Source organism: Lipomyces doorenjongii, assembly GCF_038497915.1.
Source record: "Lipomyces doorenjongii strain NRRL Y-27504 unplaced genomic scaffold V1508scaffold_79, whole genome shotgun sequence".
Classification (NCBI taxonomy): Eukaryota; Fungi; Ascomycota; class Lipomycetes; order Lipomycetales; family Lipomycetaceae; genus Lipomyces; species Lipomyces doorenjongii.
The window spans coordinates 12,006-33,264 of NW_027118146.1; the positions used below are offsets into that span (position 1 = coordinate 12,006).

Sequence of the window (21,259 nt, forward strand, 5' to 3'; positions counted from 1 at the left end):
GCATGAAGCTAACCAGTTCATCTTCGTGCACTCCCTGTTACATGCTGTTCCTCGACTCCCTTGCTCAATCTTTCATTGACGCATCACACCATGTTGTACGACGAAGAGCGCAACATACAAATAGAGCAATGCTTCTTTCATTGGTGCGCAGCATCAAAGAAAGTTCATCAACTAGCTAGTTTCTGAATCGATTGTAGGCCGTAAATTTTAATGATGCGAGACGTATGCAACCACTTTTCCCAGCTCTCGTAAAATATTGATTATTGTCTTGTCGAGATCGAGCGTGTCTACATCAAGGAATCTCTACTGGCTTTAGATTTTGGCATGCAGAAGAAAGCTCATCAGACGGACCAAGAACTGCATACTTCCATATATTATGATCTATATCATATTAATCTGAAACTCTGACCTCCTATTAGTCAATTCATAGTTTATCAAATCACGACCTTCCGCCCTATTTCCTACAAATTCATCATCATCGCCAAACTCCTGTCCAAAGCCGAGCACACGCTGGACGCGATCATACAAGTTGAAATACGCAAATAAAACGGGAATTAATATAAATCTCGGCAACCATACGACGAAGTATTTCCCAAGAGGCGTCAAATTTATAGACGTCTGTAGAAATTCTTCAAATACGGATGCTGCAGCATGACGAGGAACCATGCTAACATAGCTGTAGCTCAATGGGATTGTCAAACGACATGCTTGACTCGCATAAAAAATTGCAGAGCGAGAATCAGTATGCTTGCGCACTAAAACATAAATGTTAAAAACCTTAACCTTGGCAAGACTCGAATGGGCCGCAGTACACATATACGCAATAACCGCAAACGACAGTAATTCTTGGATAAACCCGAAGGTTGATATTGAAATGAATCCAAGGACAGATGCTCTCGTGCCCTGTGCAATTTCGGACCAAATCAGAATTATTGAAAAGATTGTTGTTATAATACCGACAATCTTATAACAACCTGGTCGGACAAAATTGTAATGAAAATATGCCAACCGCGGAGATAGCGTAGATTTGCGGAATCTAAACTGAAGATTCCGTGATCCATCTGCCTCAACAATGTCCATTAGATCTGCCACGTTCCGTACCAGTGAATTCCACTCGCTTTCGTATCGCGCGAAGGCCATTTTAGACTTTCTCAGACGAAATGACAGTGATGACAAATATTCCTCAGTAACTTGACTTCGATTCAAAGTACGCGGAGCCACGCCGGTCTTTGGCACTTCATCTAGTAAATTATCAATCCAGTCTTTATATGGACCATCCTTGACAGGTATCAATGAACGAACTTCTGATGTTACTTCCTTGAACTGTGTCTGGGACTCTGCTAGATGGTCGTGTATGGAAGGCGCTCTTTCCTCCAATGACGCCAGAATTCGTGCCGGGGAACCATTCAAGAACATTGCGCGCGGAATCTACTCTCCATTAGCAGCCGTAAAATAGTGACCAAATTATAATAATATATTGAACACTACATACTTGAACGACCCCGATACCCATGAACCACGTCGATATGATCAACGAATAGGTATGAGAGAGTGCAATAACAAGTGCCTTTAGGGAAGCTCTAAAATCGGTCAGATTAATGGTAGACTATAGTAACAAAGTTACTTACAAGGAGAGTCCGGCATACAAATAAAAGTAAAGTAGTCCAATCAAACCCACCCCAAGCGTGATGAGTTGGTAGCGAGCATTGGCTCTTAAAGCATCACGTATCTTTTTCGAATTATCATTGTGACCTGATTCCAGATAGCTTTGTAGCACTGGCAGTATAAGCCTAATCAAAAGTGAGCAATTGCTAAAAAGAGCGCAACAGCGATTCCATCACCGAAAGTCCATACCATGTCAGGAAGAAAGCAAGCCAATAAACCACTCTCCATGTTGCAAAGGTGACGTTCCGAGGCAACGCAAGCAATGGCTGACTGTCGGACGTCGACGACGCTAAATCAATAGGAACCAATAATACGATAGATAATGGGATGTAAACGGCGCAGAACAACGCGACAAGGAGGTAGCTTGGAGTGCGCCTGATTGTACAGAAGTAGTCCATAAGCCACACCACATAGAAGGCAATTATGCCGAAACCGATAACTGATAGCCACCACTAATGCGCATAAAGTTATTCCATTAAGTACTTGATAATAGTTACTATTTTATGTCCTACCATTGGGAACATTCGCTCAGCCTCGCATAATTTGGTAAAATTTCAAAATAGGGTTGTCACAATAATCAACTGAAACCTACTAAATGCTACTGTGACACGAATATATCCGTAGACCAGTATAAGAGACCAATGTTCGTAATGAGAGGGGCTGCAACAAAGAGAATGAGTGCCGCCAGTGTCGGAAGGGTAATGCCGAAAGCTAAAATGTTTTGACACGTGCACGTCGTTTGTTGACACTGCAAATATGCCACTTTAGCGAGAGTCGAGGGAAGTGCGACCATGCGTGCCGGAATGATACTCGCCCTCGAGGTGCATCACCAAGACGACTATGGTCCAATCTGTGGACTTCACAGCATCTGGACTCGTGTCATTATCTACGAAAATGATTGTCGGTCTCGTGGACAGTCACTCTGACTTCGATTTTCCAGCACTGAAAACGAGTCATAGCGACTGCTCGCACTCGACTCCTCTTTCCTCCATTGATCCAAACAGGACAATTACCAACTCTCAGCTGGTACAGCATGCCGTTTCTTATGCGAAGTCCTCTCGTCGAGTCTCCGATAGCTCCACATCCCGCTCCTCGACTATCTTCAGCTCGAGGGTCGGAATTCATCGATATAGATACTCCGCTAGTAACATAGCTGATGTCACTCAAACTGGAACGCTTCCATCTCCGATGTCGCCAGGATCTTTGCGTCGATTTGAACGCGGAACCCGCGAGCAGCAGCTTCAACTTCCTGCCAGCCCGGGGTCTGTTTCACCAACAACTACAAGAAGAAGAAAATCAGACCCACGTCCACCAGCAGACACTTTCTTGAAGCTGAAAGTCAACACTACTGATGTAGGTCTTGGCAATTCAGCGTTTGAGGACAGCGATAGTGAGGACAACGTATCATCGGAAAAGCTATTGGTAAACAACGCCTTAAGGCTACGAGCCAGGGTTGAAAATCAACAGCTATTACAGCAAAACAGTCGCCGCTTTCATGATAGACGTGGCCAGACCACATCATCTCTGGGTATTGTTGGTATGCCACCTGGCTGTGAAATGGAAGAGTTGGAAATTTGTGTAGAGGACGCGGAAAGTCAGTTTCGCAATTACTATGCGGAATTGTTATCGAATCCTAGACGGGCAAATTTATTGGTTTATCTCCTTATAAGCGGATTAAACTTTGTTATATGGGGAATCTTCCACGTCATGCCGTCTATGAAGTACCATTCTTGCTTAGAAAAGATTGACCCTTGTGGGAGTTCGTCAGTGACGGGTCAATTACTTAGCGTAACAGCGCAAGGCTACAAATTCAAAGGCCGTCTTTCCAAGAAGTCTGGTCTACTGCATAAGATTTCGCCCAAACATGTCACGTCCAATCTTATCATCGCTATTCTTTGGGCTCGTCATATTGCACTTGTGAGCTACGTAACAGTGGTGATGGTCAAGGACGGGCCTATACTAAGAAATGGCAAGGAATCTTGGCAGTCTAAGTGACAATCTATTATGACTTATGACTTTTATGACAGTTATTGGTATATATAGCGTTAGTTATTATGTTTCATTATTCTCTTTTAATACTAGGTTTCCATAGATATACACTGAATCAAAATGTAAGATCTTTGAATGGATCAATAATATAACTGTACAGACAAAACATATGCATCCATTATTGAGTATTCAACAATTTATCGTGCATATGGATAGTATCCGCTCGCATTTCCTCGATTTATATATCCCCCGCGACCTCGCGACATACCTCCTCGCCCTCTGTTATGCACGTATCCACCTTGTCTCGGTCCTGTTGGAGGTCCTCCGGCTTGATGTTGGCTTCGGTATGATCTGGGACCACTAGGAATATTTTGTTGATAATTGTTATAATTCTGTTGACTGAACTGATATGCGTGAGAACCTACGTTTGTACCATACTCAGGTGTACTCGATCTTTCCTCTGTTAGCGGGGTTTCTGCTTCTGAATCGGGCTCAGACTGCTGCTGTCTGTGCGGCAGAGGAATAGGACTTGCAGAGTGAGCCGCATCAGCCATACTATCTCGCGGATTACTGCGGTTAAGACTCTGCAGAAAGCCAACATTCGCTTCCACGTGACCTTAATTTTGTCAGACATATCCCAGCGAGATTCATTGCTCTTAACAATACTTACCATTCACAGACCCCGCAGCGATTATGGGCTTACTATTCTCATTCTTGTGGGAAGCGTCACCTGCGTTCTCATCCTAAGCGAGAGTCAGACATTTAAGCAAGAAAGCAAGTATGATTAGATAATACTTCATAAGGCAAGGGAACTGGCTTGGCAGAAAACCGCGGAGCATCATACGCAGCTCTGTTTGAATAGTAATATGGTTGTGCTTGACTATTTCTCACGTTTGCCTGCGCTTCAGGGCTCTGCCCCTGCATATTCCCATATGCAGCGTAGCTATTCATCCCACTGGCTTGAATCTGTTGCAGAGCGACCATGTACACCTGCATTCTGTGCCAGTATTGTGCTAGCATGGATGGTGTCATTCCATTAGCATAAAATGTATCTCCCAGTTCGCCATTATACCCTTGACCAGATTTGTCTTGCTGAGAATTATACTCCTCATCATAATTTGCAAATTGTGGCCTGTGCGAATCGTTGGCGCTGTATTCATCCTGTTCGAATTTATCTCGACCTCTCGGTTGCGCCTTCTTCACTTCAACCTATCTGGCCGTCAACATTTCCGCAGCGATTCCTGACTAAAAGCAAAATACTCATACCATCTTTCCCCCGATCATCAGAGGGCAGTTTGCTAACGTATTGTCGACGCCAGCATCTGATTCAAATGTAATAAATCCAAATCCCCTAGACCGACCAGTATCCTTATCGATCATGAGACTGCAGTCTAAAATCCGGCCAAAACGTGAGAACACGTTCCGAAATTCTGCCTCAGTCACATGTGGTGAGACTCCACCCACGAATATCTTCGACGTCTTCTCTTGCTCGTCTTTAGGAATTGCACGTTTGGGATCGATCTGCTCAGTGTTGGCATCTAGCAAGAGATAATCTAATTTTAATCATACGCACTATTTTACCATCTAAGACATGCTCTTTGACCATCACAGTGTTCACACATTTGGAATCCTTAAATGTTAGGAATGCAAACCCTCGTGACCGACCGGTGGTAGCTTCGCGCATGATCTGGCATTCCGTAACTTCACCAAACTGAGAAAAATACTTAAATAAGGTTTCTAAGCAATAATTAGCGCTATATCAATATACGGCTTTGGAAAATCCAAAACATGTACCATCAGTTGTGTCCCAGTTTAGTCCCCCTGCATCACCGAATCAATTGAATTAATAGCGAGCTCAGCAAACACTTTCTCAGTACCTTACCGATGAACATCTTCCTATGATCACTATTAGCCAACCTGCGGAAACTGAACTTGGGAGATAGGAATAGCTACCCGTCTTCTTTCGACGTCTCGCCTTCGTGATTCAAGTATTTCACTCTTTCGCTATGATCGGCGCCCGAAGCCTGCGGCGCGCCTCCTTCATCGTCTCCATGTCCGACACCGCTATAGGCATGAGAATCAGATCTGTGTGCGATGTCAAGCTCTGATTGCGGAAGTAGGACTTCTGCACTTGTATATTCTCGATTGCTAACTGGATGGCCATTGACATCCGCAAATCGAGGGGCTGTCATTGACCCAAAGACAGAGGCTGTGTCTGTAATAGGCGCGGAATCATCGTCCTTGCTAAATCGAGTCGTTAGATAACATACATTAAGAGCATGAATCACATCAGACTTACTATAGATCCGTGAATAGATCATCGTCGTCGAACGTGGTCATATTGAAACAAGTCACTTGACGTTTACTGGCTTAATTATTACAGGTTCGCCTGTATTCCATAACCCGCGACAATAAATTAGATCGACAGTATCCTATTGCAAAGTCTAGATCGAAAACTCGTATTCAGAGTGGTTGCACATGATCATACTTCACATCATTGCCATTCCAATTGATGAAAAGCTTGACTGAGCGACTTGGACGAACTTAATGTCAAGGGCTAGGGCTTTAAATTTTGACCGAAACTTCTGCAGCCTATTTAGTCCAGCTAACAAGTAATAGAGCGACTCGCTTAACATTTTTAGTTAAAAGTAATGGGACCTGGGAACTACCGAGACGCTAGCAGTGGCACTGTGGCGCTGGCAAGGCCACAAATAACACAGCAAGAACGAAACAAATACAAGTTGTCGACATGATGTGCTGAGTACTAGATCAAGAGAGAGGAGGCGCAATCTCTCCACGATTTTGACAACTGTTTGCGTTGAACCGACTTAGAATTACAATGAGATATGATATATGACTTGTTCCTGACACAAACACTTTAGCATGATTTATGGCCCCATAGTTTCTTCCACGGCATTTTTGCAGTATGTGTGATTGAGGACGAGGACGTGATGTTATTTACCGTCGAAAGAACCGTATAGGCGCTAAATTTTCTATCTTTTCGATTGGAGAAGTGAGCATGCAAGGGGGAATTACTGACACTCTCCCGAATAATTCTGTCGCGCCGGCTCTCTGGACCAGTAGAAAAGCCATTATTGATCCCTGTAGTGGAAAATGCGCTTTGTGATGGCGGCGACCGCGTAAGAGGGATTTCTTGACCAAAAATGCTCTGGTTGTCATATCTAATTAAGCATTCACTTGTGTATCGGAGTGTGTTATGATAAGCATCATAACCAAAGACCTCAGACAAGTCGCTGACCACGGTCTCGCCATCAAAAGAATGATGTACACATCCATATTCGTTTTCATCGTCGTTCAGTGCATTGCGACCTCCCCTGCGGTTTTCTGGTGGCACTGTGTCGTAGGAATTCGACTGTTTTGTAGACACATCGCTGACTGTTGTAGGAAGTGCATCTATCCAGATTGAACTGTCATTACGACTGGATGAATTTGCTGGATCGACGGTTGGGTTTGGACGTTGTGTCTCATGCTGTTTTTGATCAGTGCGATAACTCAATGCTAAATGCGGTCCATGGCAGCTGTTCGCTTGTGACGTTTTCTCTCGAACTGCAGCAGTATCGTAAGTTTCTTTGACCTCTCCTGTCGATGTATGGTGCTGTTTCATACTTGTTGTCATGCCAGGAAAACATGGCGATTGATGACGATCAATTTCACCTGCATGACATCAGTGTCAAGCACCAGGATCAGCAGTGTACACAATTACCATTTGCCGGATAGTGGGAAAGAAGGATATAGTCAGCATTGATTGGAGGCAACGTAGGCGATCCACCTGCAACTTATGAGCAAGGAAACTTGAAACAACGACGAACCAGTCTGCATACCTACAACCCTTGCCATCCTATTACTACGGATGCTTCGAGTGCTGCGTGTGCTACGATTGCGCCGAACAACAGAGTTACTGTTCCGGATACTCGAAGCTGGAGTGGGAGGGATAACTGTAATATTGATTGGCCGATTACAAGCACTGAATCGTTCAGAAACGGAGACTGAGCCTTGAAAGTCGCTCGCAGTATCAGTAAGCGACTGTTCCAAGTCATCGCTCAAGTTTGAAATCATGCTAGAGGTCGAAGTCACCGAGAATCTGTCAGGCACCCATACCGTTTTTTCACCATTAGGAGAGTCGACCCATCGACCTTGCTTTCTACGTGGTGGCAGATATGTCTCATAGTATTGCAGCAGCTTTGAGTACGGATCTCGGGAGAATTCACACGATATCTGCCGCGGGACAACTGTATCGGTCGGAGAGGTCGGCACAGAAGGATACTGTGCAAGAGGTGACGTCGGCGATACTGATGCACCTGGTGGGGAGTCAGCCGTGGCGCGTTCGCTGATTGCACTGCCAAGACGACTACTATGGAAGCGCGATAATACTACAGCATTCAACTGAGCAGTCTCACACGGCATACTTTGTCACTGGTCTGGCTGTCATATAGCTGCAGCAGCGAATGCGGAAGGAGGTGTCAAAGCAGCTAGCTGGTCAGGACAAAACTCAGGGAAAGTTGAAATCGTGAGAAATGTTGGCCACGCTGAGTAGAGCCGATAACAAGTTTTCGAGTCCGCCAGACGACCAGAGGTGCTGGAGCAGGAGTAACCAACCAACAATCGCGAGGGGGTATATTAACTCCTGAAGATGACAAGGGCAAGGGCGGCGGTTGAGCACGTGCAAAACAAGGGGTCCGACGCCAAATCAACTGGCGCTTGTCCGGGTCCAGTTTAGTGGGTCTCGCTTATTCGCGCACGTGCCTGCCGGTCCGGAAACTTCCGTTTCGACGCGTTTTCACTGACTATTTTAACTGCGTTGATAAGTAGATTATATTTCAGCAGAAGTGACATGAGAGCTCGTTGAAACTTGATGCATTGGGATCCTCGTCTGGCCTGGTTCCTGGTAGCGGAGACATCGTATTCGGCGGACAATCCACAAGTCTCAGATAATTTTGCTTTCTCTAGCTGAATTCGAAACTTGGACGTGCAGCACAAAAATAATTTGGATGGACTATTATCAGTTGTGTAAGCCCTGAGTAATTTTTTCAATCTTGCTCGCGATACAGTTTGCGCCGAACCGAAAGTATTAGTCTGCCTCCAAGCTGGATATTGTCGTATAAATCTGCATCCTCACACCCGTTTATGGTCACATGAACGAACAAGCATAGGGCTGTTGGCGATACGATATCGGCAACGTTTGCGCAAATCGGCAATCGGGCACTTCAGGTCTGCCGATAATTTTCGTCTATCGTATCGGCAGCTTGAGGATCGTATATCGTCATTACCGGCGACCATATAATTAAATGTCTAATTTGCCCTGAACGAAAATTTTAAGCATATCTGTAGTAATATGATCCCAAAATGACAGCTCGCTGCAATAAGCGCTTCGACTACAGAGCCCTCAGCGATGGCAGTGATGATGAAGCAGCACCCGAAGACCGAGTCCCTGATATGTACTGTACTGATCTTGTCCTGGATCCTCAGTAAATGGCAATCTGACCTTGGAAAAACTGAGATGATAATAATTCTGGTGGAGTGATTCTACAACCTATACGCCAGAATCTGCATCAACAGTACTCATTGGTAGCGGGGCCAGGGCTGCCAGTTGCAGCTGGACAAGCTTCTGCCGTAGACAGTCATGTCCAGTCTTGGATGCCGCGAAGGCTGCAGTCACGAGATCAGACTAGTAGCCCTATCTCAGATATTGACAAGTACTTTATTATCCGGTCAGTGTTAATGACAAAAAGATCCTAACTGGCGTGTAATTGGTGGCGTACTCATAAGATCACTACCGGCAGATGACCGCTGCCGCTAGCGATTACTTAGCAAGCCCAGCTTCCGAGGTTGCAGTGGAAAGGTTGTTTAGCGCGTGGAGAGACTTGCTCGGTGTACTGAGACACTACATGACGGCCAATACCATGCGAATGTTGATGCTCATGGGAAACATGTACGATAAATAAGTTGTTCTACGATGGCACCACAACGCAATGGTGTATAGATATCCAGGTGTAATGATCGATCCTGAAAATTTACATAGTTATCCTGCCGATTTGCCGATATCATGACGTTTCTGCCGATATAGCATCGGCGAACCAGGGGCCTGACGATAAATATCGTCAAACAGCAATCGTCAGACATTAGAAATTGGACACACGGCATTTTTGTTAACGATCGTCGATCGATATACTATATCGATCATGCGAGACTAGTCCGCCAGAAAAGTTAATAATGACAAATCATGACAATGGCAGGGAAAGGGGCATCAGAATTCAGGCAAGGTTGGCGTTTAGGAGCCGCATTTTCCTAGGAGCGACATCAAACTCCCAGTCAATTTACTAAGTTTCCTTCAATTCACGTCACGCCTCCCATATTTACTCACTCATCACCTATCAATGATAGTACATTAAGGCGTCGGTAGCATGGCAGCGAACAGATGTTATGGTCGAATGTTCATTTTTAGGACGCTTCAATGCCAGATCAGCCACTCGGAGGAATCAGGATGCATTCTTCGGTTAGAGAAAAGAACTTTCTCTCTATGCTAGAAACCCTTATCAATTCAGATTGTCCGTACACCGTATCATTACAAGGTACCAGTTGACAAGCACCGACGAGCTCTCCAGCCTGGCAATTAAGATAAAAACCCAATTCTGGCGGCGGTGAGCATTGCTTATAATTGTTCTTGATATATAGCGGATTGCTGATATTGAGGCAGATATCGAATCGGCCAGAACATCCATCACAGACGGGCCCTGCATAACGCGGGTACTCTCGAGGTCAGTTAGTGTAGACAAGACCGGTTCCGAAAAGAAGTGCGTGAGAGAGACGGGAGGTGCGTAATAACTGGTGTTATCAACCCAGATGCCGACCCTGGTAGTTGGAGAACATTCGTGGCTGCCCATATCTTTCCAGGCTCTAAGGTCGAAGAGTTTCGCAATAGAGACTTTTTTCGGTGGATTACAGAAAGAGAGGAAGGATCCGCGGGGATCAACTCTGACAGAGAGGAAGGACCTACGGGGATCAACTCATGTCAGAACGGATTACTTTTGCGATCCCTGTTTCGACTTTTCTATAAACCCAGATGACAACTTTGCAAGATAACTAGTTTAATTGCAGATCTAGAAAGGCCGGACGGGAGGGAACTGGATCCTATCTGTCGTGATCCCAACGATGAGCCGAGCTTTCGAGATGAACTTCTGTGGTGGCACTTTCGTCAAGCAATTTTGGCAAATATGAGACATTACTCTTATCTCTTGCGAACGATTCACTGCTCGATGTGTCCTTTCAGGCTGTTGTCTATGGTGCCTTCTCTTCTCGTGTGATATATTTCAAAGTATGCTATTAGTTATCTAAACTGCCTGTATCAAAATTACGTGTTGCAAATCTCCTACACTCGTGTTCTCCTAACATTGAAATTCGTACACAATGTTACGGATTCAGTCATAGTCTTCCTACTTCCTGCTCTCATTAGATTAATCCAAGCATGCCCTCGCGACGACGCTTGGCCCGAGTGCACCAGGGCAGTACGAGCGAGGTCAATGAATCACATTGTTCAATAGAACTCGTGGGAATAGAATCTAGACTGAGATAGAGACGAAAACCTCAACCGGCAGAGGTCAATGTCCTCCTCAAAGTGTTTTGTACTGCTTGCACCAATGATGACTGCATCACCGAGTTCGGGCTTCACCACTGAATGATGCGTCAACCATGTCAGCGCACATTCAGCCTCGGGTGAATTATGATTCAGCAAAGTTAAAGATTAACCTTTTAAACACGAAGGGAAGCTAGGGGAGGCGACAGATCTTGTCCGGGGTGCGGGCGAAAGATTTGCGATCTAAAAATCTGGCTCTATGCATGTGTATGGGGGACCCGACACAAGACTGGTAGGTACAACGTCGTGGGCCGATCTTCAAGCGTCGCCGCCAATGGAGATCACGTAGAGGTCAACCTCGATTTAACGTTGTAATTCGCGAGTTAGAATCCCCGTTGAGCAAAATTTTTGGCCTGGCGCTCAAACAATGACATTTTATGGGTTAAGTATGGCTTGAGACGCGAGTCATCTGTTGATAGCTCTACGCTAGAACCACCCCGCAGCAGGGACGCGTAGCTGCCGGGTAATATTTGACTTATACGCGTCAGGCCGGGTAAATTTTGGCACCTTGTTTTGGTGCGCGCGCGGCTCCGCGGTCGGGTCTCTCGAGCTTTCATTCCTGCACACTTCCTCACCTCAGCTGCTCGAGACCCCGTCCTTCGTCAGCCTCCTCCGTCTCTCCAGCGCTCTTCTTCATCCATACCCTTGGAGTCGCGCTCCACCGGTGATTCTACAACTTTCTCTCGTCGATACCCTCTAGTCATGTCCGCGTCTCCTCAAGTCGCACGTCGCGTCCTCGGTGATGTGTCGGCTAACATAATGCACGCACCCCACACTGCCATCAACAAGCACGTCGACTTGTATGCAGCTGCGGTGGACTGCAGTTCTAATACGCGCAAAACTGGTTCGGCACGAGGTTCGGAATCGAAAGTCGCGTTGGGCGTTGATGTTGGTACTTGCAGGCAAAGTAAAATCACCTTGCCAAGCAGTCCCCAGCAGCCGTCCTCCGGGGATATCGTCGTTCGACATCCATCTACTACTGACGAGGTAAAGAGCGAGCCTTATATTGGACTCTCGCTGATGACTAACGCGAAGCCGATACATCATAGATCCAGCACGGGCTTGCTGCACACTCGCAATCGCAAACGCAAACGCGTCGGCTAGCGTCGCCAGCGGCAGCTAGAAGTTCAAGTTGCAAAGTGGTATGCTTTTCCTCTTCAGAGCACGTAAAATTGGGCTGACTGTTATTGTTGCAAGCATGCCGACCGCCTACGAATGCGACTTCGGCTCGCCATGTACAAGGTCAGAATCAACCAGACTACAACACCACTCTGCGATCTTCCCTTACCGCCATCTGCACTCGAGTCAGGATCTACTACCTTCACTTCTTCCATCTTACCACCAATGTCATCTTCTCAAGCACCACTAATCAGCGAGATACTTAGCGGTACCCGAGCAATTACAGGCATGCGTACTGCCTCACTCTACAATGCGGACGCTAATGTTAGCGCCTCCATTGCGGCCGTGCGTCTTCAAAGTCTCCCTGCAGTTATGTCGGATGCTGCCATTAGAATAGCCACTGGTATCAGCAACAAACCTCAGCTACCACGACGGAAAAAGATGGGAACTTTTGTTCACCGCTCTGGCCCGCCTCAGTCGACCGCGGCCAAGGCCGCAAACGGAGCAGCCAGCTATTCGTTCGATACGGCTATCAGTGATGGCCGCTGGAGAGGCCGTTCTAAAAAGCATCATCGTAGTTCCAAGAGAGCTAGTGTCTCTGGTGCTATTGTCAAAGATGTATCGAAGAAGCGCCCCCTTCACGTAACCGTGCCAGATAGTAGCGCTCCTTGGGAAGACAACAGCGTGGTCGTTGTTACACCGGCTCGTAAGCGATCGAGTCGTCCAGATAAGATACTTGTCGTGCCAAAATTAGGCACTGAGGCTGAAGGAAGTTCTGGAATATTCAGCAGTCCATTTAAGAGCCAATTACCCAGTTCCGCCATTAAAGGTACCCCTGGTCAGATTGGTGCTGCCCGGAGCTTGCTTGAATTAGGATGCTTGTAAGAATCGTCAGCATGGAAATGTCTCGCATGTATTATTTGAAATGACAGTTTGTGTCAATTTAGAGGAAGTCGCGGTTGAGATGCTCAGTGTGGGATATTCTCGGCATATTTTTATAGTGTAATATATGAACTACGCGGATCTCTCTTACCCTACTGCATGATGCAAAGATGTTAATGCATGACATGCCGAGGTCTATTATTAATTTTGATGTTATTTATTATTTTTACGATGTGTAATTGTTCTTATTAAGCGTCTTATTTCTAGTATTAAAGGCTAATCATGATACATTCCGGTGCAAGCCCGAACTAGTGCCACAATTCAAACCGGACGGAAACCCAGCAACAGCGGTATGTCACCGCGCAACCGTCCAACTCCGTAGATCGTGCCTCTCCGCCCACCCCATAATCTCTCCGTTCTTTCTTTTTAAGTCTACGCCAGCACCAGGCACCGTTCCGGCTAGGTCTGGATACAGCAAGTCTTCTGTCAATCGCCGGCCTCTACTCAAGCCATCGCTGTCCTTTGCCCAACCATCACCTCCAGCAAAGATATCTTCAATGCATTCTTCAGCTGGTAGTTCGCCATCCTGTCGCTGCCACGACGCCGTAAGTGTCTTTCTATATAGACTAGGTGTGGCTTGGTTCGCGACGATCAGCTGCGATGGCACGTCTGCAGAATATGTTAGTCGAACTAGGCAGAGATGGTAAAAGCTCGTAATTGGATCATCATACGTAGAGGATCGTCTTTCTCTTTTTGCTCCGCTATTACGCCAGTAATGCCGCCAAACACTTGCCCCGACGATAAGGGAGGACTGTACCTGTAATTAGAACATTCCCATGATATCAGCAAATATCTACATACGTAGAAAAACTAGCATCACCTGATAGTTGCCTGCAATCTAAAGTTATCTATAACTAGATGTTAATACTCGTCCACACATACCGTGGTAGCCAGCATACCTTAATAGTGGAATTGATCTTACTCTCGTGTAGCAAATACCTCCTTCCAGTAGGTTTCTCTTTGACAAACTCAGCCATATTGAGTTGTAATGTACCTAACTCGACCTTCTCACCCGAATATTCGCTCACAACTTCGAATACAACATGCTTGTCGGAGAGCATCCCGTCCTTCTCTATCACCATCCTAACCCGCGCTATTTCCCTTTCATAGTTCCATATAGCCTTGTGGTCTTTGATGGGCACCTTATCTGTTCTACCGCGAGCATCACCACGAGCCGAATCCTGAAGATGCCAGCGGACGAAAACGAAACCAGAAACGAGGGGAATATTCGCTAGATCGTGTATTGTGACCTTGACCGCGAACTTTGGACGCCGAGACTTAGGGATCAAGACGTTCATTTTATCAATACCCTACCCACATGAAGAGATATTCGTTCCACGATCCTGTCCGTTCCACTGATACTTGAATAAACACGGTCAAGTAATTCGTACGCAGTCTGCAGGCTTTGCTCCGTGAATTTGAAATAACTACTGGTCTGTGACGTTGCGCCGTCAGTGTGACCCGCAAGCACTATACTGTGAACTGGAAACAAAGTAGCCCTAACCCGTATGAAATTTCCAATGACTTCCTAACCCACATCTGCGTTTGACTAACAGTCCTTGACTAAGGCTCGCCGCCAGATAAAACTTAAAATCATTAAGATCTGCAAACCCAGCGAATGATAAAAGAACTAAACAACGAACGCTTCCGAGATAATCACACTCTTGAAATGCCCAAGTATCATATAAATACTAGCCGTCTTTTGAAACATGAAATACTATTTTCTAATAGCTTCGCCCAAACACCTGTACATACCGCAACAAAGAACTCATTTACATATTACATTCTTGACCAATAGTGAACTGACTTACAAATGTTATTACAATTTTAATTCCTGAATGCCTCATTAGGTCAATCATCCAGCCTCTGCACTCCATGACCATCAGTTACACCATTTTCAGGCGGTCCATATGCTGGTTTACCAAGGGCCGACTCCCAGAAGTTAAGCCATGCAACCACATCAACTCCGTTATCGTCCTCGTAAACATAGAGAATCTCCTTAGTATTCTCGTGAAGGAACCGTATGTTCTCACCAGTAATAATATGCACCAAAGCACCGCTACCGACATGCCGAATCTCGATAAAGCTCGGCTCGAATGCGATGACGTATGGGAAGCAGAACACAAACGACTGTGGTAAGCCTTCCCAGTAAATCATCCAGTCAGGACGTGACCTCCACCCATTTCGATTGACATAAAACGAAAAGTCAGAGTAATTAAGTAAGAAGTCGCTCTCTATACGGTAAATTGCTATCGGTTTCAGTCCTTCCTTATGCATGACAAAGTCGAGTGAAGTGTCCGCAGGATCCAAAAGTGACTGAGTGTCCAATGTCTCCAACGATACGATTTCAAAACCCTTCGCACAACCCACGCAAACTTTCGACTTGAGAAACGATAGTGAAATAGCCTCAGAAGGAACGTAAAAGTCTTTGAACACCCTGAGACCCTCACTCTGACCTTGAAGTAATCTACGAAATGCTGTCTGCTTCTTACCGCGAGAATGCGGCTCTTCAGGTTCTAATGCACGCACCGTCGTCGTCATGGCATTGGTTTTCACGGTACACACTAACACGCGACCCAAAGAGATTCCAGATTTGAAGAAATTAATGTGCGTAGCCACCTTCTTTGGTCGCCTAGCTGCTGCCACCACTGACGCGCTACTGGCTCCATTGCCCGCAGAAGTACTACCTCCATCCGTATCAAACGTGTCAAGAGGCCAATATAGGAGTGTTTTATCAGATAGTGCCAGTAACATTGAGTATTCCTCCAAAACTTCCAGTTGCGTGATGTTCGACACAGGCACTACTCTCTGCGGTCGTTGTATTCGCGACAAACCACGCGCAGGTCGTGTGTCTGACACGTACACACCGTTGTCAGTTCCGTACAGCATCTTCCGTCCACCGTCGAATGGAACCGCACAATTCACTCTATTAGAGTTATCAAAAAACCCTGTGCAAAGAATTGTCTTGACATAGATTCCGGCTCGTTCTCGAAGCACCCGTTGCTGTGCAGAGATAGATTCCACCCATTTCTTCCGACTAACATAGGTCGGTGCATATAAAGTAAGCTCATATCCCCTTCGTCCTAAGTGCGTGAACGTTATTGGCTGCTTATTGTTGGCACCTTCTGATCGAGACGGAGCAGATCGAGCTGTTGGAATGAGAGAAGATGATGGTCGTTTCGCACCTTCTTCTGATTGAGATACCACTAAAAGTTCGAGAGGTATCGGCTATCGTAAATATTAACTTCTCGATGAAACAGCATGGTTAAAAACACCGAAACTAACCTTTCTGAAAACCTTGCATTGCTCTCTTCGATTCACAACTTTTTTTCTTACAAACAGAAGGCAATGATCTAAGAGATACACTGTTACGTCGGCCTGCTGGTCTTGTAACCTCTTTTTCAGAGAGCCTTGAAACAAGATTTGCCGTCCTTCCTCTGTCAACTTAAGATCCACATATTCACCTGGAGGGAAAATCAAACTTCGGCTAAGTTGCATCAAATCGATCCTATTATTCGCTTTGCCAGTCTCAATATTCAACTTAGTCAAAAAGCCCTTAATCAGCGTAATGACTTTCGTGACATCTTCTTTATCAGGAGAATCCGCTGGAGTGTACTTCAGTACCTGCTCGAGTAATAATGGATACTTCGCAAGACGTGTTGTCGGCTTGGTCAAATAACCATTCAGCTCAAGCTTTCTGGACTCCTTCTTTCGCTCTGTGTCATCGACAAACTTGGAAAAAAGCAAGTTCGTGGACTTTTCTCTTTCGAATTCATGCTTTCCATACAATTGATTGGCACCATACTTGATAAACGGTCCGAACCGAGGGACATGTTCTAACATGATATCTCCAATTTGTTTCACGACGTGAGCTTGTAGCTGCCGCTTGGTCAGCGCTTCTGCCAAACGAGAATTTACTGCATGAACTTCCATAATATTGGAAAAAACTGTACGAATGAACTTCTCGCGTCGGTGCTCCGGGATAATATTAGATTTCCGAAGTGGTATGATCCAGAAATCCCGAATGTATTCAAGATCTTTCACAAAATCGCGCTCGGTATAAATAACTTCGCAAATAACTTCCTGTCGCATTTTCTCATGCTCATCGACAGAATCGGCAATCTCCTGTGGTACTGAGTATATCCAGAGCTTATTTTCCTTCTCATTTTCCTCTGTGTTGAGTGAGCCAGTAGAATTTTGACGCCTCAGAGTTCCAGTGGTGGAAGAAAGTTTTGCAATTTCGGATGCATTTGACGCCACTGCAGTCGATGCCGACGAAGCTGTCGGATGTAATTCTTTTACACGGAATTGTTGCTCGAGCCGCTTGGGACAGTGAACGGCGTAACATACTTGAGATCTCGTGCATGTTGGCGAATAGCATTCCGTCATGAGCATGAATATGCCATTAATTCCCGCAGTCAAAGTCTTCGCTTGCTTTGAAGCGTCTGTAGTAATTGACGCTGGTGTAGCAGGAGAAGACGGCGGAATCGAAGTTGTAGTGGACGGTCGCCGTTCTGACTCCTCCTCGGTATCCTCTTCGTCGTAATATTCATCTTCGTCATATTCCATTTCAGATATTGCTGCAGAAGCGAGATGATTATCAATCTCCGGTGCATCACGAAGCTGATAGACTTCTTCTTGATGGTCACGGAGCTTATGGACATAGGTGACATCATGGAACAGCTTCATGGCATCCAATGCACGTCCGAGGAGCAGAGCCAAAGTCCGGTCAGGAGTCTGCAGAATGTACATAAGCAAATCAACAGCTTCTGCGCCACTGAATGCATTTTTGTAGCTGAGCCCATCTTTGACACGATCACCGGCCTGCAGCCGCTCGACAAATGCCTCTGCCACAGCCGACAGTAATGCTGGATAAACCAGAGGCTTGCCTCTAGATGCCATAACAATGGTGGAATGTGATGGAGCATGAGGATGAGAAAAAGAATAAGACGAAACCGGAAGTGACGGAACGTGTGTTGCAGGAGCGGTTCTGCCGTTTAATGAACCAGAGGCAGTGCGGTCCCGATCCATGGATTTATTCGCACGGTTTGTAGGCGTGGTAGGCAGAGCGGCGGATTTGAGAGTTTCATTTGCAGACGAATGTTTCTGATAAGGAGACGTGCCATTAGCTAGTGAGGTCGCGGCTAGATTCGGAGAGCTGTGAGGATGATGGAGATGTTGAGGGGATGGACGACGAGGTTGCAATGCCAGGCGAGCGTGCTGCTTGGTGATCTGGTGCTGAACAGTAGCCTGCTGTTGTTGGACGTAGTTATGATGCAGATTGCTCTGACTGGATTTGCGCGAAGCTGCTGGCTGCTGATGCGCAGGTAGAGCCGGAAGTAGGTGCGGGGTCGACGTCGACGGCACAGGAATAGGCGGAGGTTGAGCTATGGAAGCGCGCACCGACGGTCTTGTGGGAAAAGGAAAGTACTCCGAATCTGGCCGGCCGGGCAAAGGCGAGACGGCCGAGTGGCTAAAGTCGGACAGCTCGACCATTTGGCAGCGCAAACACGGATGCGGACAAAAATTACTGGGTCGGTGAAGTGATTTGGCGACTAAAGTACAAGCGCAGTTCTGACAACTCGAGCTTGTGGCGTTTCTCCAGATGATAACGTTTATGGCCTAAATCCCGCAAATATGCTGCATATATGGCTCGGACACAGGCATCCCGCACTATCATATGTGGCATATTAGCGGCACGGACGCGGTCTACCTGTCTCTGTCGTTGTTCGTGGAAATGAGATTTAGGCCGGGTTTGGGTTGCTCTAGTCCACCCCGACCATGGTTAGCCGATAGTTACCCGGCCGGTCCTATCTGCTGCCATCTTCCCTTCACTCTGAGCCTGCCATTTTGTCTTTGTCACCTGCCGCCAATTCCAGCAGCACTATATACTCTACTTCCGTCACGCCTATACTTAGTAGCCATGGATACGGAGAACGAGCTTTACCCGACTTTCGCGCCATTTTTTGGCTTTGCTGGGTACGTCTGTGGTGCTGGCTGGTTATTGCCGGGGAGAGCGAACAAATGGAGCAGTTGTCGGGGCATATCACTTCGGATCTCCATATTTACAGGTTATATCCTCATCGATGTCAATTCGTATTGTGCGAAACAATTATCAGCTATATTAAGAGAGCGAATGGCCTGCTGGTGCCATCTGACATGGATGGAGCGGCATGAGACTTCACGACAGCGCAGCATGATGATTCGCTCTTTAGGCAACAAATGGTAGCGAGGCATTCAGTATACTAGTATTTAGCGACGGTCACTATTAATTAGCTGCTAATATGGTGCAGCCAATAAATTGTTAATCGGAGGATTTTGGGTACACTCCGGTTTAGATTATGTCAATTTTAGAGGAACCCTTGTTACACCGCATCTGTCGCATTTGTTCGCTAACTTGGCTAACTTCGCACACATTTCGATCGCATTACTTTTACGTGGGTGTATGCTAACTATTGTTGTGTTTAGATGCGCCTCGGCCATCATTCTCTCGTCGCTCGGCTCTGCCGTAGGAACTGCTAAGAGTGGCATCGGTATTGCTGGTGTTGGTACATTCAAGCCTGAGTTGATCATGCGGGTGAGTGCTCCTCTCTCAATTCCTTTTGATTCTTTGTGCAAGGATTCAAAGGCAGCAAACATAAAACTAACGTGAGAATCGTTTAGAGTTTAATTCCAGTCATTATGTCTGGTATCTTGGCCGTCTATGGCCTCGTTGTGAGTGTCTTGATTGCTGGTAGGTAGATTTTACTACGTGTTTGAATGCATATCTAACAATCTCGCAGGTGATATGTCACCAGATAACGAATATTCCCTTTTCTCAGGCTTCATGCACCTTGCTTGCGGCCTTTGCGTTGGCCTCTCGGCATTAGCCGCCGGATATGCTATCGGTGTTGTTGGGGATGAGGGTGTTCGGCAATTTATGCTTCAGCCAAAGCTCTTCGTGGGCATGGTGAGAAATAACATTCTTTCATATGCTCTGGGGCAACCACTAATATTTAATAATAGGTCCTTATCCTCATTTTCGCGGAAGTCTTGGGTCTGTACGGCCTTATTGTGGCTCTTATTCTCAACACTAAGGCCACTGCTTGAGTACAAATAAATAAACATGGCATATTATGAAATGTGAGACGGTATTTTGGGAGTTTCGGATTGGAGGATGTGCGGCAGGAGGCCAAGCGCTTTGTTCCAACAGTTTATCGTCATAGCTTGCTTTTCGCAATGGAACGTGCTTCATGTAATGATTTTGTTGAAGTACTTCGATCGTTTTAGCAGTGATAGGTGTTGGCTTCTATTTTCTGTCATATTACGATAATGGTGTACAATCATATAGATAACTCGACGCGCTCAAAAGTTGTTTTCGGCGGCACATTCACACAGACTATATGTATGTAGGGAGTTTAATAGAATCTTATTAGAATGGCGGCGTGTTATTGTGATGTGAAATATTACTATATCATATACCTGTTGGCTAAGCAGGCAATGTAGCTGAAATAATGTGGTAAGCCAATATCACTGATAGTTTGACATACAATATCGTTTAGCGAATTACAAACCAAACAAGTGCGCCGAGCATACTGAAATCTGGAAGATCAAATGATGACATACAAAATTGTTGCAATGAACGGGTAAATAGCAAATCATGTACAGTATAGTCAAGAGACGAAAGCAGTCAAACTATCCTGACCAAATTAATTAATTGCCTGCACCTTAATTGCATACCACTATTGCAAACCTTAAGTCAATGGAGAGTCCTCATTCTGACCACCTGAACGAAAATTAGCATAATGGAATAAGTTGAACATGGCTAACTGTAGAGGAGTACTCTTTAGCGCAACCAATCAAAATTTTTGGGTATATGACAGATATAAATGGCAGGTGATGCTGATATACTAC

General features: G+C 45.9%; 8 protein-coding genes across 8 annotated transcripts; 3 read left to right on the forward strand and 5 right to left on the reverse strand.

Moving 5' to 3' along the window:
- Positions 1–381: 381 nt before the first annotated feature.
- V1508DRAFT_360307 (LMBR1-like membrane protein) lies at positions 382–2,063 on the reverse strand (the record flags this gene model as incomplete). The annotated part of the gene is made up of 4 exons (XM_066937142.1): positions 382–1,428; positions 1,493–1,580; positions 1,629–1,790; positions 1,855–2,063. 4 exons carry the CDS (start codon positions 2,061–2,063, stop codon positions 382–384), a joined length of 1,506 nt encoding a protein of 501 aa, XP_066793227.1.
- A 288-nt stretch (positions 2,064–2,351) lies between these two features.
- On the forward strand, positions 2,352–3,838 carry V1508DRAFT_425258 (uncharacterized protein). Its single transcript, XM_066941406.1, has one exon. It carries the CDS (start codon positions 2,506–2,508, stop codon positions 3,658–3,660), a length of 1,155 nt encoding a protein of 384 aa, XP_066793228.1. The 5' UTR covers positions 2,352–2,505; the 3' UTR covers positions 3,661–3,838.
- A 472-nt stretch (positions 3,839–4,310) lies between these two features.
- On the reverse strand, positions 4,311–5,994 carry V1508DRAFT_360305 (uncharacterized protein; the record flags this gene model as incomplete). Its single annotated transcript, XM_066937141.1, has 8 exons — positions 4,311–4,397; positions 4,450–4,863; positions 4,921–5,175; positions 5,228–5,391; positions 5,449–5,475; positions 5,537–5,550; positions 5,608–5,898; positions 5,954–5,994. 8 exons carry the CDS (start codon positions 5,992–5,994, stop codon positions 4,311–4,313), a joined length of 1,293 nt encoding a protein of 430 aa, XP_066793229.1.
- A 250-nt stretch (positions 5,995–6,244) lies between these two features.
- V1508DRAFT_464194 (uncharacterized protein) lies at positions 6,245–8,249 on the reverse strand. The gene is made up of 3 exons (XM_066942890.1): positions 7,497–8,249; positions 7,379–7,444; positions 6,245–7,329 (listed from the first exon to the last, which is right to left on the reverse strand). Exons 1-3 carry the CDS (start codon positions 8,077–8,079, stop codon positions 6,533–6,535), a joined length of 1,446 nt encoding a protein of 481 aa, XP_066793230.1. The 5' UTR covers positions 8,080–8,249; the 3' UTR covers positions 6,245–6,532.
- A 3,613-nt stretch (positions 8,250–11,862) lies between these two features.
- On the forward strand, positions 11,863–13,612 carry V1508DRAFT_425270 (uncharacterized protein). The gene is made up of 3 exons (XM_066941407.1): positions 11,863–12,292; positions 12,355–12,447; positions 12,503–13,612. Exons 1-3 carry the CDS (start codon positions 12,008–12,010, stop codon positions 13,307–13,309), a joined length of 1,185 nt encoding a protein of 394 aa, XP_066793231.1. The 5' UTR covers positions 11,863–12,007; the 3' UTR covers positions 13,310–13,612.
- V1508DRAFT_425276 (N-terminal C2 in EEIG1 and EHBP1 proteins-domain-containing protein) lies at positions 13,525–14,822 on the reverse strand. The gene is made up of 4 exons (XM_066941408.1): positions 14,266–14,822; positions 14,168–14,214; positions 14,038–14,117; positions 13,525–13,975 (listed from the first exon to the last, which is right to left on the reverse strand). The coding sequence occupies exons 1-4, from the start codon at positions 14,662–14,664 to the stop codon at positions 13,662–13,664; spliced, it is 840 nt and encodes a 279-aa protein (XP_066793232.1). The 5' UTR covers positions 14,665–14,822; the 3' UTR covers positions 13,525–13,661.
- Positions 14,800–18,905, reverse strand: V1508DRAFT_376228 (CNH domain-containing protein). Its single transcript, XM_066937591.1, has 2 exons — positions 16,652–18,905; positions 14,800–16,594 (listed from the first exon to the last, which is right to left on the reverse strand). The coding sequence occupies exons 1-2, from the start codon at positions 18,860–18,862 to the stop codon at positions 15,218–15,220; spliced, it is 3,588 nt and encodes a 1,195-aa protein (XP_066793233.1). The 5' UTR covers positions 18,863–18,905; the 3' UTR covers positions 14,800–15,217.
- Positions 18,906–19,289: 384 nt separating this feature from the next.
- On the forward strand, positions 19,290–20,455 carry V1508DRAFT_360334 (V-ATPase proteolipid subunit C-like domain-containing protein; the record flags this gene model as incomplete). Its single annotated transcript, XM_066937143.1, has 5 exons — positions 19,290–19,345; positions 19,835–19,943; positions 20,030–20,099; positions 20,149–20,315; positions 20,372–20,455. The coding sequence occupies 5 exons, from the start codon at positions 19,290–19,292 to the stop codon at positions 20,453–20,455; spliced, it is 486 nt and encodes a 161-aa protein (XP_066793234.1).
- Positions 20,456–21,259: the final 804 nt, after the last annotated feature.